This window comes from Anticarsia gemmatalis, chromosome 10, assembly GCF_050436995.1.
Source record: "Anticarsia gemmatalis isolate Benzon Research Colony breed Stoneville strain chromosome 10, ilAntGemm2 primary, whole genome shotgun sequence".
NCBI lineage: Eukaryota > Metazoa > Arthropoda > Insecta > Lepidoptera > Erebidae > Anticarsia > Anticarsia gemmatalis.
In genome coordinates this window covers 8,541,175-8,559,651 of record NC_134754.1, presented here as the reverse complement: position 1 = coordinate 8,559,651, position 18,477 = coordinate 8,541,175, and the positions used below count along the sequence as shown (strand labels likewise).

The 18,477-nt window shown below is 35.3% G+C and overlaps 1 protein-coding gene across 1 annotated transcript; it reads right to left on the bottom strand.

Annotated features, from left to right (window-relative positions):
• Positions 1-12,239: 12,239 nt before the first annotated feature.
• On the bottom strand, positions 12,240-15,765 carry LOC142976298 (complement factor D-like). The gene is made up of 7 exons (XM_076119586.1): positions 15,505-15,765; positions 14,906-15,007; positions 14,615-14,727; positions 14,122-14,308; positions 13,587-13,697; positions 12,837-12,974; positions 12,240-12,491 (listed from the first exon to the last, which is right to left on the bottom strand). The coding sequence occupies exons 1-7, from the start codon at positions 15,646-15,648 to the stop codon at positions 12,240-12,242; spliced, it is 1,047 nt and encodes a 348-aa protein (XP_075975701.1). The 5' UTR covers positions 15,649-15,765.
• Positions 15,766-18,477: the final 2,712 nt, after the last annotated feature.

Below are 18,477 nucleotides of genomic sequence, written 5' to 3'. Positions count from 1 at the left end.
TTACGATGATCTGTTTGCTGATAAACTTTCTAACCAACCATGGACTCCATAAATTCGCACATCTAATTTATAAAAATCTAATTTATATTACAATTAATTTTAGGCTATCACTCACCGTGATACACCAGTATATTGTTTCAAATAAGATATAGGAAGCGAAACAAATATTTATGAAAATATAGTTTCAAAATTATTGGCGAAGAAAATTGGTAAAACCCCTTATAAACGATACCATAAGATTTCGATACTCTGTTCCTTAACCTAACCCATACTTATGTGAAGGGGACGCAACAATGTAAAGAACCAGTTACCTGACACCCCTCTCCAGCGCATATTGACCTCGCATCTAATTTAGAACCGTAATACTGTTTGCATCTCTTTTCAGATACTGTTGTAACACATCTCATTAACAGACTGGGTGATTGCTTTTTCTGAAACACAAACATAAATTAAAGCTGTTGCTAAAACTTTAATATAATGTATCACAAAATATAACATGTTGAACTCCCTTATTCTGAAAGAACATACACCCTTTCCTGGCAGTGGTATCTTTAGTAATGGTTTTATTTTAACTTTTAAAATATAATTTAATAGATACAAACAAAATTCTTACATTACTGAGAGCTCCAAAGGACGAAGTTAAACAATCCGTGGTGTCAAATGTCATATCGGTATTCATCATAATAGGGATAGGTCTTACTTTCATCGTCAATGGAATCGGCTTGGCTACCTGTAATAATAAACAGTTTATTAAAGCCCCTCTATTTAGTTAATAAAATAATATAATCACCGTTGTCGTAGATCTGGCAGCCTTTTCTGGTCCATCATGGCGAGTATGGCACAGAACAGACAGATTTGGAAGGAAAGAGGGGAGACCTTTGCAAGCAAATAGTTGTGCCGTCGGTTAAGTTCGTCGCAACTTCATTGCCTGACTATACACATTCAAAAAAACGTTGCACATTGTTTTGTAAAAGTCTATAAATTACACAATTATCTTTAGATTCTGAGTTTTCCCGTTGTCTTACCTCTAGAACAGCAATGTTATAACGTATATCTCCTTTCTTATATTTAGCATGTTTATGACAAGCAACGATTTCGCTCCAACTTTCCACAGCCTCCAACTCTTCCATCAAGGAACGCATCAGGGCCGCGTCTCCGAACAGTTTCGCGTCGGCTCGGTCTGTGCCAGCCACTACTCGCGTTGAAAGCAGAACTTTTCGGCTCCTAATAAAGAAAAGAAAAGTGCTTACTTACTAGCTATGATCAATGTACGTTCGAATACAATATCACCATTGACGGCTTATTCCTACCTAGAGCATACGTCTCCTTCCATGAACCTACCTTACATAACACGCAATTACATACATCTAGGCAAAAGTGGCACTTTACAAAAACGATATGCCACGTTTGTTTAAATTTTCCTGTCAACTCGCAATTAGATATCAATGTAAATGAAGCAAATAAAGTAAAGAATAAAGGCATTTCTCGCGTTTACATGCGGTCACCGACCAAATGTAATCGCGCCAAATACCTAATGTACGAACGTGTGTTCGAAACAATCTCCTGCCGTGATCACGTAAAGTCTTGTTAGCAATGCTCCTGCGCAGAAAAAATCCCATGCTTTGCCGTTAAAATTCTTCTTCCTAAGGGTTACCTGAAACCGTAAAGTATTACATTAAAATAAACGTATGCGGTTTGTCCAATCTGGAAAAAATAAACAGCTTTGTTACAATGTGTCATGTTCGGTCACACCACATGGCGTTTGGTAGGCAACCAGTATAAATATAATAGCCATTCACATGAGACTTTCTTGACAGTATCAGTACATGAAACGCAGGACAGGGTTAACGTGGGGTTCTCCCAAATTTAATTCCTCCCTTCATACGTAGTACAATTTTTCACTGTTACAATGCTTATAATGAAAATAGGAAGTAAACCTTTGAGAGATGCCCGTATTTTCCCTAGTACGAGCCATCTCTACGGCATTCATCTACTACGCGAGAAGTAAGAGAGAAAGTAACTCAGCTGTAACACTTATTTAAAAAAAAAGATATAGTGTGTCATTGTTATCGATCTAGTTACCTGATAAGGCACGTCACCTGACGATGCAGTCTGCCCGTAATAAGTTCTCTCCGGACATTTGTCATAAACACGAGGATACTGCTGATTTAGTTTTATAATATTCTACAAACAAACAAAGAATTAGTTCCTAAAATGTTTTTTAACAGTTCTAAGTCGGATAAATTAAAAATTCGTACCTGAAAGTTGAATTTCTGTGGTGCAGCAGCCTGAATCAAGTCTAACCGAAGAAAATAAATTAAGAGTAGGTTTATTAGTAATTTTATTATCATAATTTTGAATTTTTAAGGCTGATTGCCAGAAATGACAGTCACAGAACCAAAACAACAATGGAAAACAGATAAAATATCCAAGAAGAATCGGTCTATGAATTAAAAACTAAGAAAAATAATAAAGAAGGTTCGTCCTTATTAAACCAATGTAGGATATCCGTGGTAGGTTACAATACAAAATAATATACTTAGACTCACACTTTAATGTGATTATAAACTCAACAGAGTTTACATTTGCATGTTTTGATTCTTGTTAGGTACTTAGCAGAGGGGAAAAACATTGTTATTTGAATTAGTAGAGCGATTGATTAGGATTTACTTAATTAACTAGTTACCTATTAGGAATCAAGGCCTAACCCCTCCCCCATCGTTCGGGAGGAGACACTTGCCCTGCAGTGGGACAGTAATGGGTAAAAAAAACTAGTTTATAAACACATTTTAAATAAATAAAGTCAGTTTTTTAAACAATTATATATTAAATATATAACTTCACTTACAATCACAATTTAAATCCGAAATACTTACAAGACAGTTTACAATAGAATGAAAAACGTCAATACAAACGCACATACTATTTGGAGTACACTACAAGTTATTTTGACTGAAGCACACGCTTGGAAGGGCACAGATCTACCCGTGGTGTAGCCTGATAAGTAGGTGTAGACTCCAGGGGCCGCTCCACATCGCTGCATGCCGAATGATACTACACCAGTCAGTACGCCATTACATACCATTGGGCCCCCAGAGTCACCCTGGAAAGAGAAAATTCAATATTAAATATTATAATATTAAAATTATTTATTGAAAACTGACTTGCGCGGCTCCGCTCACATTAAGAATTTTAAATATAAAAAAACAGACAATCAGACTTCGGAATTTTTATATTGAGTATAGAGTGTTTTTTTTTCATTTTTTAATGCTGCATGCATAGAAAGATTAGAGTTCTGAAGGTGTTGAGTGGAAGTTTTACGTTTCTTGTATGTACTGCTGCCACTGACACAGTTTTACTATGAAAAATGTATACCTATAGTGTTATCCGTTGCAGGTATATCAATATAGGAGTAAATACTTAAATTTGACCCAAAAAAATATAAGCATCACCTTGCAACTGTCTTTCCCATAGACGCCAGCACAAACTTGCGTATTACTTGATCTTAGGTATCTAGGGAAAAAAACTTTGCACCTCGTAAACGAAACTATTGGCACACACACCATTCTTAAAGATCGAGATCTTTTATCCTGAAACATAAATTATTATATCACTAGCTTTTGTCCACGAACCCTGTTCTTATGTACTTTATTACTATTGATCACACGAACTGAGAGGCATGCGCGTCCTAGGTTACATGTGTATTAGAAATGACTACTACGTATATTACTAGATATGAAAATATACTCAATTAAAAGAAATCAGCAGAGCTAAAAAGTCCACTTAAAGCGATACTGGAAACGCAAAGGTATCGCTTTATCTGTTGTGTAACTTGCTATTTATTTTTAAATAATTACCAAAATTTATAGTAGGTAATGTTACGAGAAACATTTCTATCTCATACAACAAGGTCTGGTTAACAAATTCTATAAAACTAAATGATTTCTAATTTCTAGTGGTGTTTTTAGCATTGTCATAGTTGATTTGTATCTTACACCTTCCATGGTGCCAAAACCCGACGTCAAGCAAAGTGTGTTGTCTTCCAATTCCATTCGGCTATCTATCATTGGAATAGGCTGTATTGTTCGCGAAAATACGAAAGGTCTTGACACCTGTTTAACAGCAGAAACAAAACATTAGTGATATATAATTTTTCGACGTTACTTAATGTACGTATAAGTGGTTTGGACACATAATATTTAATTGCTAAATGGGTCTCAGTTCGTCAGCCCGTGACCCCGGTCGTTGCAATTGAAACGTCGAGGATCAAATATGATATCGTAAACCATTTACGTTAGCAATTTAGTATTATGTTAAGTAGAAGGTTTCAGTTTGCTTAAACAGTGGAGAATGGGGGAAAATTGCACGTTTACCTGCAGACAAACAAATCTCAAATTCCTTTCTATAATGATACTCTTCTAGTCAGTGGCAAGATAAATGGTAATTATTGTAACACAATACTTTGCGTTTTTTTTTACTCTGTTACTTTATTGTCGCGTCGATAGCAATCAATTTTTGCAATATTAGTCACTTGAAAAGCATAAAAGACGATGTACATAATATGTCTTATAGAACTAAATATTTACCTGTAACACGGCTAAGTCGTTAGTAATAGTGTTCCGGTCATAGTACGTGTGTATGTAACAAGCGGCTATAGAACGCCACGCTTCAATAGTTTGTATTTGTCTTAGTGTCATCCTTTTCTCATACAGAGTGCCTCGCAATTGAACGCTAGATTTGTCAGTACCGGCTATCACTCTGCATTTTCTTAAGGGTCTAAAAGTAATTAATTTAACCGGTTAATGCTCCTTTGCTGGGCAAGGGTCTACTGCCAGAATGACGTGGCCTTGAGTCCACCACGCTGCCCAATACTTGCCACACGACACACATGCTGCACAGACTTTGGACAGGCGCTAACGCTCGGTAAACGCCAGTAGGATAGCGGCCTTAAGATATAATTATTACGACTTTTTGGTTTCCAAACTGCATTTGGCCAGCGTGGTGGATTAGGAAGGCCTCTCTCATTTTCAGAGGAGACGTATGGCCCTTTGTAAGTATATATTTTGTTTTGAAGTATCTATTGAAGTACTGACCCAGCCTGGTCGAAGCAATGAGCAGCAGTTATCACATGTACATCAGTTATTATTGCTCCTCCACAAAACACTTGCCAGTATGAACCAAGATAGGTAGATCTCCTTATGGCTACCTAAAACCAGACAGACATTTGACACGAAAAGATTAATCATTGAGCCCTCTCAATGAGAGGATTTGGAAGCGCAGCAGCCTGAATGGCGTGGGCTGGTGCAGAGACACATTTGCGTATAACCCACTAGCTGACCAGCGCAACTTCGCTTGCGTCACATAAGCGAGAATGGATCATAATTTTCCCCATTTTAGAAAAAAATCGTTGCTACTCCGCTCCTAATGTTTGTAGCGTAATGTTATATAGCCTATGGCCTTCCTCAATAAACAGGCTATCCAACAGTAAAAGTTTTTTAAAATTCGCACCAGCAGTTCCTGAGATTAGCGCGTTCAAACAAACTCTCCAATTTTATAATATTAGTAAAGATGTCAGGGCACATCAACGTCAAATAGTTAAGGAGTTGAAGTCACCATGGCGGTCTCGGTCGGAGAGCATCATTATCATACTAGTATTGCGAGCTATCGAACTCTTATGATTACTGTATTAAAGTACTTATGCTATTGAACAAGTATACCTGATACGGTGTGTCGGAGGCGGCAGCCGGCATGCCGCCAACTACTCGTAGAGGACATCGGTCTGCCGCCGACGAGAGTGTGTGTATTTTATTGAGTCTTACGACTTCCTATAATACATTGAATTTATACAGGGTGTCCCAAAACTCAAAGATAATCCGAGACAGGATGAAAGGCCAAGTCATACCGGTTCTAGGAAAAATAAAAAAAAAAATCCATATCACTCAGTTCAGCGATAATAGACATTTTTCAAAAAAGTTGAAATTCCACACCCTTGGTCGCATTTTCAAGTCCTGTGATCACCAATGTCCCAATTTCGCTGCGTTATTTTTTAATTTCGTGATCTTTATTAAATATGCTATTAGTCGTAAAAAAAATTAATGCACAAAACATTGTTAATTTACTAAAAAAAGTTAAGTTTCAGTGAGTCACGGTTCACAAAAATATCGTTAGTTAACTTTGACGCTTCATATTGGAAAAAAAATGTACTACACTACCCTTGGCAAGTTATTTCAAAAGTTGGCGCATTTAATCAAGATTACAAAATGGTGCAACACTTGCCACTTTTCTTGCCATTAAAAATGATATTTTTATTTGAACGAAGCATATTTTTGTGAACCGTGACTCCCTAAAACTTAACTTTTTTTAGTAAATTAACAATGTTTTGTGCTTTAATTTGTTTTACGATTAATAGCATATTTAATAAAGATCACAAAATTAAAAAAATCGCAGCGAAATTGTGACATTGGTGATCACAGGACTTGAAAAGGCGACCAAGGGTGTGGAATTTCAATTTTTTTGAAAAATGTCTATTATTGCTGAACTGAGTGAAATGGAATTTTTTTTTATCTTTCCTAGAACCGGTATGACTTGGCCTTTCATCCTGTCTCGGATTATCGTTGAGTTTTGGGACACCCTGTATATACATACTGAACACAGCAAATTTAAATTAGTTTTCTTAAAACATAACTTTCGACTATTGGAATGGAATGGCTTTTTACTCGCTCAATTCTTAAAAAAAAGCATGCGCATAATTTTAAAATGCGTACAATAATATACTTTACAAACTGCCCAAAACACCTCAATGTTTAAAAAATACAGAAACTTACCTGAAAATCAAATTTTATTTCATTTTGCCTAACAGACTTCACAGATAAATTACCAAGAGAATCTTCCGGTTCGATGTAGTCCTTCGATTTTGCTAGCACCGAAATAGAATCAAAAAGCACTACGCATGAAATTATAATATTTATTAGTGTTATTATCGTTACCATTGAAATTTTGATACATAATACAATAAATTTTGAAAACGAAAAGTACTTATTTTTTACAGAAGATTTAAAGGTATATTATATTCAATTTGGCATTATGTCAGAAATAAAATTGATGTTCAGAGATGAAAGTACCATAAACTTCATAGAATAGTTGTATGTAATATTAAAACTCTTTTCATTGCTAGTTTCATGATGAAAAACCTGGAGCTAAGTAAATTGCCCTGCTGCTGCTTTAATTTAAATGTATACCAGACTTTTAAATATTACTCTATTACTTTTAACATTATTATAAATTTCAAATGTCTATATACTAACTACAATATCAAAGAAACAACACCTTTTTTTAACAAGACTGTATTTAACATTAACATTTTAACTTATTGTACAAAATAAACAACAATATTAACATACACCTCGAAACACAGAAGGTGGCATAGGCTATTGTAGAATCACTTCTGACGAAAGGAATTGTTCCTGAAGTGTAGCTTGATACACGTGTGTACACTCCGGGAGCAGAACCACATCTCTTACTGCCATAAGAAACTATACCAGCTAATTGACCCTGGCACACCATCGGTCCTCCAGCGTCGTACTGTGAAATAAAAACTATATAAATAAAAACGAATCACCGAAATGCCTAACTTTTGAACAATTTAACTAAATCTTTGTTCGATAGTACGGATCGACGGGATCAAAATTTCAATGAAAATGGAGTTAATGTGATAAAATTGTCCTATACCCGGGTGAAGTCGGGCTAGTCCGCTAGTAAAATATAAATTTCCATTGAAAAGTGCTGCCTAATAAAGAAAAACGCTGGAAAAAATTTGCCCCTACCTAGATCATAAACTTATACATTTGTTCTATCAAAGGTGACACTATGAACATCGTGTTATAGGGAGATCAAAGAGTAACAGCTCTACCTCAGTTTAAATGGGTGAAAGAATGCTTTCTTTATGACAAAACTGTTTAAGATTTTCCTGCAATTATATTTTTTATTAGCAGTGGCCAGTGACGGATAAATTCTATCGATCTTTCTAAATAATGCTAGCGGCCGGAGCTCTTCTTCTATTGATCATTTTTGATTTATTTCTTAAGCAAGAGTATCTTCTGCTCACGAAATTATGTACGTCAGTACCTAATGTACTCATGTATTGCAAAACATCGTAGTTACCTGACAACTGTCTTTCCATTTCTCGCCTGCACATAAGTGGTATTGACGTGAGATAAAACTAAACCGTTTCTTGCATTTGTCAAAAGCGATAACAGGAATGCACACTAGGCTTAGATCGACAGCTGTTCCATTCTAGAATGTTAGGAGAAATAGTAAAGTTAAGCACAAACCTTTTAAAATTTTAGCAACCTTGGTCTCCTGATATATTTATGATACTCGTAGATTTGAACTGTAACGGTTTAACAGTTTAGAAATAAAAGCTTAAAGGTGCTTCCACACAGAAGTTATATAACGTTATACAACATTCTGTAACATGATAACAAAACAATTTAAATAAGTCAGTTTCTAACGTTATATAACTGCTGTGTGGGAGCACCTTTAGACAGACAGGAAATCGGACGATCGCATATTTAAATATAAAAAAAATAGTTTGCTTTATAAAGTATGTTTAACAATCTGAACAGTAGAAAAAAGTTTGTAGAAATAATATAAATTACCCACTTCAGTGTGTCCATATCCAGAAACCATGCAAACAGTTTTATCTGGTATCGTTTTTAGGCTTGACATTTTAATGGCTTGAATCTTTTCCGAAAACGCATAGGGTTTAACCTGATTAACAAAAAAAATACTTTAAGTAAGATATGCGATATTAAACCATATAAGATTTACTTAAATATTACTTTAAAGGAACTCTTATTCTCAACCACAATATTCATCAAGATCCAAAAAAAAACCACCTAGTATAGAAAATAAATCGAATAATTACTTCAAGCGGACTCCTTACCTCAAATGGAACTTTCGGTTCTAAAAATTATGAATAAACGACGATTGCTAGTGACCAAAAGAAATACTCAATTAACTTTCATCCTTATATTTTTTTTGTGATTGTCTCACTGTTATGCAAATATCTCTCCCTTTTTCCAAATGGTTTTAGCAGGAAATTCTGATCAGACCTTTTGAAATGCGTCCAAGTGTAAAACCTTACCAAGATCACAGCAATATCATTTTTCACTGCTCTCCTATTGTATTGTGCGTGTCGGTATACAGATATTATTGCTCTCCAGACCTCTTTAGTTTGAAACTGTTGTAGTACTATCTCTCTTGCTGTGAGATTTGCTGGCAGGGTTACACTTGCTTTTAACGTGCCAGCTACCACTCTGGTAGTTCGTAGACTTCTAATATAATAACAAGAAAAGAGTATTAGTTATTAATATATAATATATTAGGTCGGGGAAAAGGTTTTTCGCATTATAGTTAGTATGAACTTGTAATAAAATCTTTTCTCTACACAAAAACAACTCGATATTTGGGTATCTTACGAACTCACTGAAAGAAACCTAATGAACCGTGTACTCATTTGTGATTCTTGAAGCCAAAGAGATTTTAAGTTAGACACGTTTAAACATATTGATTGATTTGTATAGATTATTTATATACATATATAGATCATAAAGCAACCTTCCATGGTCAAAGCAATGAGCTGCAGTTAAGACGTGTTTATTCGAAACTATAGTTCCTCCACAGAATGTAGCCCAGATTCGACCATTTTCTAGAGGTTCCCTTATAGATACCTGAAAAATAGTTGATTAATATTATGTTAATAAGATTATGATAATGTCTGTAAATGAAGATATAGTAACATGACGTCTGTTGCACTGAAAGGTGTAAGCAGAGTCGTGTGTCAATTTTAGTGCCATGTAATAGGGTGCGAGTCTTTTGTCAATATGCATACATCGTGCCCTATGTAAATTTTAAACAGAATTACCTAGTACTGGTGTTGCCATGTAATTCTTTTTATAATTATTAAGATTATTTATTATGCAAGCAAGGCCTAACCCCACCCCCTCGTTTGGGAGGAGACCCTTGCCCTGCAGTGGGACAGTAATGGGTTATAAAAAAATATTTTATTAAGTCGTTTTTAAATTCATTATTTATTTAAAATTCTGGGCCAGTTTAACCGTCTGTATTTTCTAGTTTATATTAGAATATTTCTCGATAGTAGCTCGAGGTGTCGAACGTGTGTATGGCAATGGGCTGTCTATTATATGGCACTAACTTTGTAAAAGGCGAAACGGGGCTTTATCTCGTAGACTACGCCTTCGGGAATTATTTTATTATTATTTATTATTTTTATAAAGATATGATAATACATAACCTGATACGATATAAATGGTGCTTGTTGTCCGCCAACGATTCGTAGAGTACATGCCTTACTCTCAATTGTTTTAGCATACGCGTTTAGAGAGAGAACATCCTACAAACATTAAAAGTATGTTAATATTATATAAGGCACATCAGTACTTCTAAATTCATATTGTAAATGTGAAAGTCTGTCTGTCTGTTGTTACGTCTAAACTGATGAAATGTTTATACAATTTGGTATAAGGCTAGTCTTTGATCAATCACAGGCTATTTCCTTAAACGACCAAATTAAATAATAAATTATTGTTTTATATATCTATTGATGCGCTCATTGCGTAGTATGTTCGGTGTGACTTTGAATGTCAGATTGAGAAATAACATAAGAGAGCGGTGTGGTTTAAAAGAAGATGTAGTGACAAGGGCTGAGAAAGAGATGCTCATTGGTCTTCATCTGGTGATGTAGAAAGAATGAATGAATAAAATTTACTGTGCGGACAGACGTAAGTAAAAATGCTCCGAGAGGGAACGCCTAAGAAAAGACATACACAGATCGACGATGTCTTGAAAAAAGGTCAGGTGCGTAGTACTCGCAATCGGCGGTCCTGTGTGACAAGATTTGTGAATGTGGCAAGAGAAGTTTGTGACGATCGTACCCACTGGCGCTTTTTGGTTCTACTGCTATGGAAAAAGCCGTGATATTATGTATGTATTTAAATAATAAATTATTTTATTAGAAATACATATTATGTACCTTAAATGTAAATGTGTCTTCTTCTTCTTGTCGTTTCTGTGGCTTCTTAGTACCTTTTTTTGGCTGAAAATTGGCCACTTGTGATATATTTTTGACTCTTTGTGATTCATTAATGGCTAGTAATGACTCATTAATAACTTGTTCGGACTTATTAATGGCTTGTTCCGGTTTATTACTGACTCTTTGTGATTCATTAATGGCTAGTAATGACTCATTAATAACTTGTTCGGACTTATTAATGGCTTGTTCCGGTTTATTACTGCTTCGTGCTTCGTCTAGTTGCTCTTCATTAAAGTACTCTTGATCAAGTCCTATTGTTGTTTGAAAGCATGCTATGCAATACACCAAAACAACTGTCGCAAATGATACTAACATGTTAGCTGTTATCATTTTTACTTTATCCTAGCGTTTTAATTGTACTTTATTGAGCAAAGTATGTTTTTATTGCTTAACAAATATATTGAAATCATAAAAATATTTGTATTAATCTTTGTCACCATTTGTCAAAGAGTATCCCACAGAGTACTTTTGGAGTCATTCATCTGCGAATTGTGTATTTATCTCTAAAACAGTAATAAGCAGTGTAGAGGTGTAGTCCATGGAGGAATTATTATAATATAATATACCAGCATGTTATGCTGTCATCTCGTATAAACTACTAAAAATCTTCTGGTACCTACATCATCAAGTATCTATTATTTGAGTATTACATTAATTAAAACTGAAGACCTAACGAGTTCAGCTTATAAGATCTCTATATAGAGGTAGGATAGTGTAATAATAAAGTAAATAAAATATTTAGCCATTCACCAGCTATTTGGTAAGCAAGGGTGTCCCGTGACGATGGAGGGGATTAGATCTTATGTATACCCAACTTGGCAAGTACGGATTGTGAACTTTAAGCGCCCTCAAGAACTGTGATTTTTAGTAAATTATAAAAATATGTGTGATAATATTGATAGGTGGTGATGAATCACTAGCTCTTGTTCAACTAGGTTTTGTCTGCGATCCTGCGATGAAAGAATCTTACCTTTGATAGTGATGATTGCTGTAGTAGATATTCGTGATCGATTTTGCTCCCACCCCTATTTTACCACTTCAACTGTTAATATATTTAGCTATATGATTAGGTCTACATTTAAAAACAACACAATCAGTTTTTGACATTTTATTTTATAATAGTGATTTAACACAACTCTAGAGTGAGTAGTTCAACCGCATAATAATAACTTAGACTCACTATCAATACTGTCGCTATAATATAAACATCATAATTTATTTTGACTGCGTCACAACCACGTAGAGGCACTTTTTTCATCCACTTGGCGTAACCAGAAACAAGCGTGTATACTCCTGGAGCCGTACCACAATATCTGGCACCATATGACACTATACCAATTAAAATACCTTTGCACACCATTGGACCACCAGAGTCGCCCTGAAATAGAAAATAATAATATTTATTAATGGAAATTAAAAGCAAACATGCAATTGACCTGGCCGTTGTGGCAAAGCAGCCAGCTAAGTCTTGTATCCTGCACCGATACTTCAATCAATGGCTAAATTTGCGTTAATTTTAAATTAAAAAAAAATCGTAGAACGGCGTTATAAAATCGACTTATATTCGGCCATTTAAGGGGTAATTGGACTCGAGGCTTAGCCCTTCCTCTTTCGGGAAGAGACCCTTGCCCAGCAATGACACAGCTATGGTATAAAAAAGGTGTAATTTCCAAAACTTATAAAAGCGAAGTTGCAAAAAATTTAATAGTTATATTAAATATACTTGACAACTGTCTTTTCCAGAGCCACCAGCACAAATTTGTTTTTCACTATCTATCCGACGACCAAATTTTCTTCGGCATATTTCCATTGGAACCACCGGCAGACACACTATACGAAGAAAATTATTACGTGTATTGCCCTGAAACAAGCAAAATAGTTAATAGAATTGTGTTATTTTATTAGAGCGAACGAACCACAAATCACTAATGACAGTGCTTGAAATCTCTGCTCCACGTATTAACACTTGATCCAGCGGTGAAGAAAACATCGTGATGAAACCTTGCATGCCAAAAAATAGTTTAACGCATTTGTTGAGAGCATGCAAATTCTCCAACCCGCACTTGGCCAGCGTAGTGGACTCAAGGCCTAACCCCTCTCTTGTTCGAGGGGTGGCCCTTACCAAAGCAGCGGGACAGTAATAGGTGAAAAAACAACCATAGAAATATGAAATATTGATTTCAACCAAGACAATAGCATTTTATAATCTATACTAATATTATAAAGCTGAAGAGTTTGTTTGTTTGTTTGAACGCGCTAATCTCAGGAAGTACTGGTCCGATTTGAAAAATTATTACAGTGTTAGATAGCCCATTTATCGAGGAAGGTTATAGGCTATATATCATCACGCTACGACCAATAGGAGCAGAGTACCAGTAAAAAAGGTTAAAAAACGGGAAACATTTTAACCCATTCTCTCCTATGTGACGCAAGCGAAGTTGCGCGAGTCAGCTAGTAATGAATAATGTCTTACATCTATAAGGCCATATCCCGAAACAATGCAAAGCGTGTTGTCTGGTACGGTTCCAAATCTTGCCATTTTGATAGGTCTAATGTTATCGTCAAACCAAAACCGGACTTTCAGCTGTAAAACATGCAAAATAATTATTATTACATTTCATATTAGAATATCTAACTCTACCTCTCTCAATTTTAAAATTCATAGCGATCGGGGCAACAGGCTTTACTGATCATTTTCGTAAGCAAATGGACTATAATTTGGTATTTTGAATACCCGCTAACTAGCTGATGTCTGTAACTTGCGTTGAATTTTTTTTTTGAGACATACATCTTTTCCAAGTCAATTCCGATCCCATGAGAATTCCGGGATAAAAAGTTTTGTGTTAAAGCTTTTGTTAAAAGTTAAACTGCATCTTAATACCCCTCGAAAAATTATTTTGTAAGTAGCTTCAATGTATAGATACACTTCTGCTGTTTTATTACATGTAAAGATAGATATACAACTGTTTAAGTCTAGTCTGGTATTTCAAACAATTGTAATTGTTTACCTCCAATAAAGCGAAGTCGTTAGCAATAGTCCTACGGTTATATCGTGCATGTTCATAACATCTATGAATATCCCTCCAAGTTTCTCTTCGCTTTAGTTTCTCTAGTGCATAGTGTCTCTGTCTACGATTAAAGGGTAGTTGTATAGTGGCTTCAGTAGTACCAGCTATTACTTGCATAGTAGGTAGTCTTCAAATAAATAAACGTTATAAATATAAAATTTGAATTAGAGTATTTTCAATAGGTGCGTAAAGAAGAATTCTTTAAAGCAAAATATAATTGCAAGGACGCTCTGAAATCATAATGCAAAACAATTATCTAACAAGATGTGATTTCTCCTCACCGAGCTGATTGTGTGATATGTTGATATTTTAACGCGAATTGGTGCAATCAGACCCGTAACAGAAAATATTTCTTTCTTGTGAGAATCGAACCCACACAGTTGGTAGTGGCGTGACGTTATTGTCTTCAAGATACAAATTTGCTAAAACTAACCTTTTCCGTTTAAAACAATGTGCAGCTGATAAGATATGTTTGTGGGTGACAATAGCTCCTCCACAAAAACCCGCCCAGATTCTACCACCACGCATTGATTGTCTAATAACTACCTGTAATTCATTATTTAGAACAATTCATCAAATCATTTTGATCAGCAAAGAGACAAATACAAAAAATATATAAGATAAAAATTTTTGAGCCTCCTCGAAATCAAAATAAAATCACCAGTTTTGCTCGAAAAACATATACCATAATAATATTATTGAGCAAAAAGCTTTGTGATATTACCTGATACGGAACTTCTCTTATGTGAGCAATTTTCCCGCCAGCTATCCTTAAAGGACACTTGTCTGCCATTGCTTCATACCACGTATTTTGATATACTACTTGCTACAAATATAAAAAATAAATATAATGACTTAATTCACCCTACAAGACGAAAATCTAACACAAGATCACTTTGAATAATATTATCTATCTATCATATTAATGTGTTTTTAACGATAAGTGAGCAATCATAAAGCTCCTAAACAAATAATAATATAACTTACATGAATTACAGAGCATTGCTAGTTCTAAATGCCAGGTTTTTCTATCACACCTATTTTTACTTTAATATCATAGAGACCTTCGGGTATGCGATACAACTACAGCCTCCAACAAGCCTCCTTTCCCAAAACTGCAGGGCCCCCAAGTTCCGCCCCACCTATATCCCAGATTCCTATACCATTCCCTAATATACTTAGGATTCCCAAGGGGAGCTGACGTCAGGCAGGTGGCCGTTTGTAAAAACATCAGCCAGATCCCTTGACAACATGTTTTTGAGAAACCAAACGTGCTGTTCCAACCCCATTTTACGTGGCATAAGGACAAGGAAGTATGTTTACCTGAAACACATCTTTCATACTTGTGGTATTTCGTTTTACCACGTATCGGTCTGATATAAATTTACTCACTGAAATCCGTATAAATAAAATGTTGTAAATAATAAACACAGTTTTCAAATTTGTTTCAGTCAATAACGTAGTCATTGAAATTTTCTTTTAAGTACGACATCGAAATTTCGAAAGAAATACTTAGTTTTATTTGTAATCCTTATATTACAGTAATTTAGAGGTTATGCTTCATTCCAAACCACACAATATCAGGTGTTGTCAGTCAACACACAATCAGTACATATTTTACAATGTACTCGCTCATCTAATATTTTAATTACAACACAGACTTATAGATGGCAGTATAGTAAAAATGGATAAAGCATAGACAAAATAATCTTGCTTATAAACTTATTACATAACAGGTTGTTTTCTGTGGCAGTCTTTTCACGTTGTAAAGGATAATTCACGCTACACTGTGTCACAGCCCGGCTGAATTCATACCTGACCATGGCTCGGCCGAGCAAGGCCCGATCCCGATGCGGTGTTTTCATACCAAAAGTACTTATACCACATTATTTCGCTGTCGCAAACGAGCTGCGCCTCGACTAGGCCCCTTTCGTGCTCTCTGTGGCGTGAATCATTCAATACTCAAACTTTTCTAAGCACTTCGTAGTATGTTTCATACAAAATCCTAAAGTAAAAGTAACTCAGAGTTCAATTTCGTGCCCATTTACTCCTTTTGTAGGTACCTAGCTACTGAGGATTTCATCCTTACTCTACGTCTTTACTACCACTGAAACATGTATCGAGAAGAAGGCTGCATGTTCAATAAGTATTTAGGCCCAACTACAATGATCCATACTTACCATTAGTTAACAACAGCCGCGCGGATCGATCTCTGGGGTTAAGCCATGCTTGTCGAGGTTGATTTGTGGAAGGGTGACCATCTCATACATATCGAGCTCCTCCGTGTTTCGGAAGGCACGTTAAATTGTAGGTCCCGTCTGTTAATTTCGAAGATCTTTTAACAGTAGTCAGAAGCTTGAAAGTCTGACAACCAGTCTTACCTAAGGGTATCGTGTTATCCCAGGTAACTGATTGCGGAGGTCAGATAGGCAGTCGCTCCATGTAAAACACTGGTATTCAGCTGCATCCGGTAAGACTGGAAGCCGACTCCAACATAGCTTGGAAGAAAGGCTAAGCTAATATACTCACAAAGATCGTTGTCATTTCAATTGCTTCCTGAATTTCATATTCCATGAATAAAGGAAAAAATAAAACGAATAATGCTTTACTTGTTAAGTAAGGGAGAAAGGGTAAAGTAATGTCATGTTTCAACATCAAATCCAAATGAATAAACTCATAATAATGACATGTAAAACGAGTCTTACACGTGGCGAAAATAAAATTTAGAAGTTACGATAATTTATTTATTACCGGGTAACTGGCGGCTGACCGAGACTAACCCCCGGTTTCTGAGGTACCTTTAGCGGTAGTTTATCTATTCAATAGTGTCAAAACTCATATAAAATAAACAAATCCGAAGGCAAGACCGATGTAAGTTGGTCGAAGCAACGAGTAATTGACAAGCCACTAGCGATTAACAAGCGCTAGTGAGTCAAGGGACTTAGGTATCTTTCAAGTATCACCGCGTTTAAGACCCAATTTACTGAAATCATAATTATTAACAAGTTTTAATTCTTACGTAATGATAAAGACATGCCACCAAGCAAGCAAGTTCTAATGTTAAATCAGTATTTTATTAATTTTAAGTACATTTTCTAGAGGTCTTATCAAATATCAGACAGGATATTATTAGCAGGCTTTTGATGCGTTAAAGATTACTCTATACAGCATTTTTTGTTAATATTTCCGAGTAAAAAAAGCATAAACTCGATGTTATTTACATTAAAGCTTAGCCAAGAAAATGTATACGCAGCGAATAGAAATAAATGATTTGAAAACTGAACCAGTCACACAAAAGCCTCCTCCCGATATGTTACTTTAAGATCTGTTCGAATATTGATAACATTGTGCAAACTAGATGACCAAAAATGATTAAATTGTTTAAGAATTAAAACTTGTAAATTAATGTTATTCGTTTAAATTGAATATAAACAAACAACATAACGTCCCTTATCTCCCTTACTTATATAATTGTATATATTTACAATACAGATACAATACAGGTACAAAAACAATTACAACTTAAAAAATAAAATTTGAATGAATGACGTCACATAATTTACGTTACACAATTTCGTCGATTATATAATAATAGTAGGTGATGCTTAATGTGAGTATTAAGATTAATGCATCGAAGTGTAATTTATCACAGTCACAACCACGGAAATTGACTCGTGTTTTTGACACATAGCCTGGTACAAGCGTGTACACTCCTGGCCGTGTACCACATTTTTGACTGCCGAAAGATACTATTCCTGTTAAAAGTCCATTGCACACCATCGGACCGCCTGAATCTCCCTGAAAATAGAAATTATCTTACTAAAAACCTTGAAAATTGTTTGCTGTCAGATAGAAGACATTTAACAGCTTACAATTTACATTTTTAAAATAAAAAAAAGAAACCTTTAAAGTAAGGTTTCGTTACCTTCTCACAAAGTATTTATTTTTACAATACAACAAAAATGTAATACTTTAGTAATGCAGAAAATAAATACCCCGCAACTGTCTTTACGCGATGAGCCGGCACATATCTGGGTACTACGTACAATATTCCGAAACGATAACTTGCACCTCATATGTGAAATGACAGGAACACATACCATCCGAAGATCCGGAGAACGTCTATTAAACTAACAACAGAAACAAAAAAATATTATTAGGAAAAAACATCATAAGGAGACCGCAGACGAGTTGCTTCCAGCATGGGCGATCAGCGATAGAACTGCTTTTCAAAATCTAGATGCAACAACCGATCGTTGCGTTTTGACACCTTCCTAAAGCGGCGCGTCCAATCGT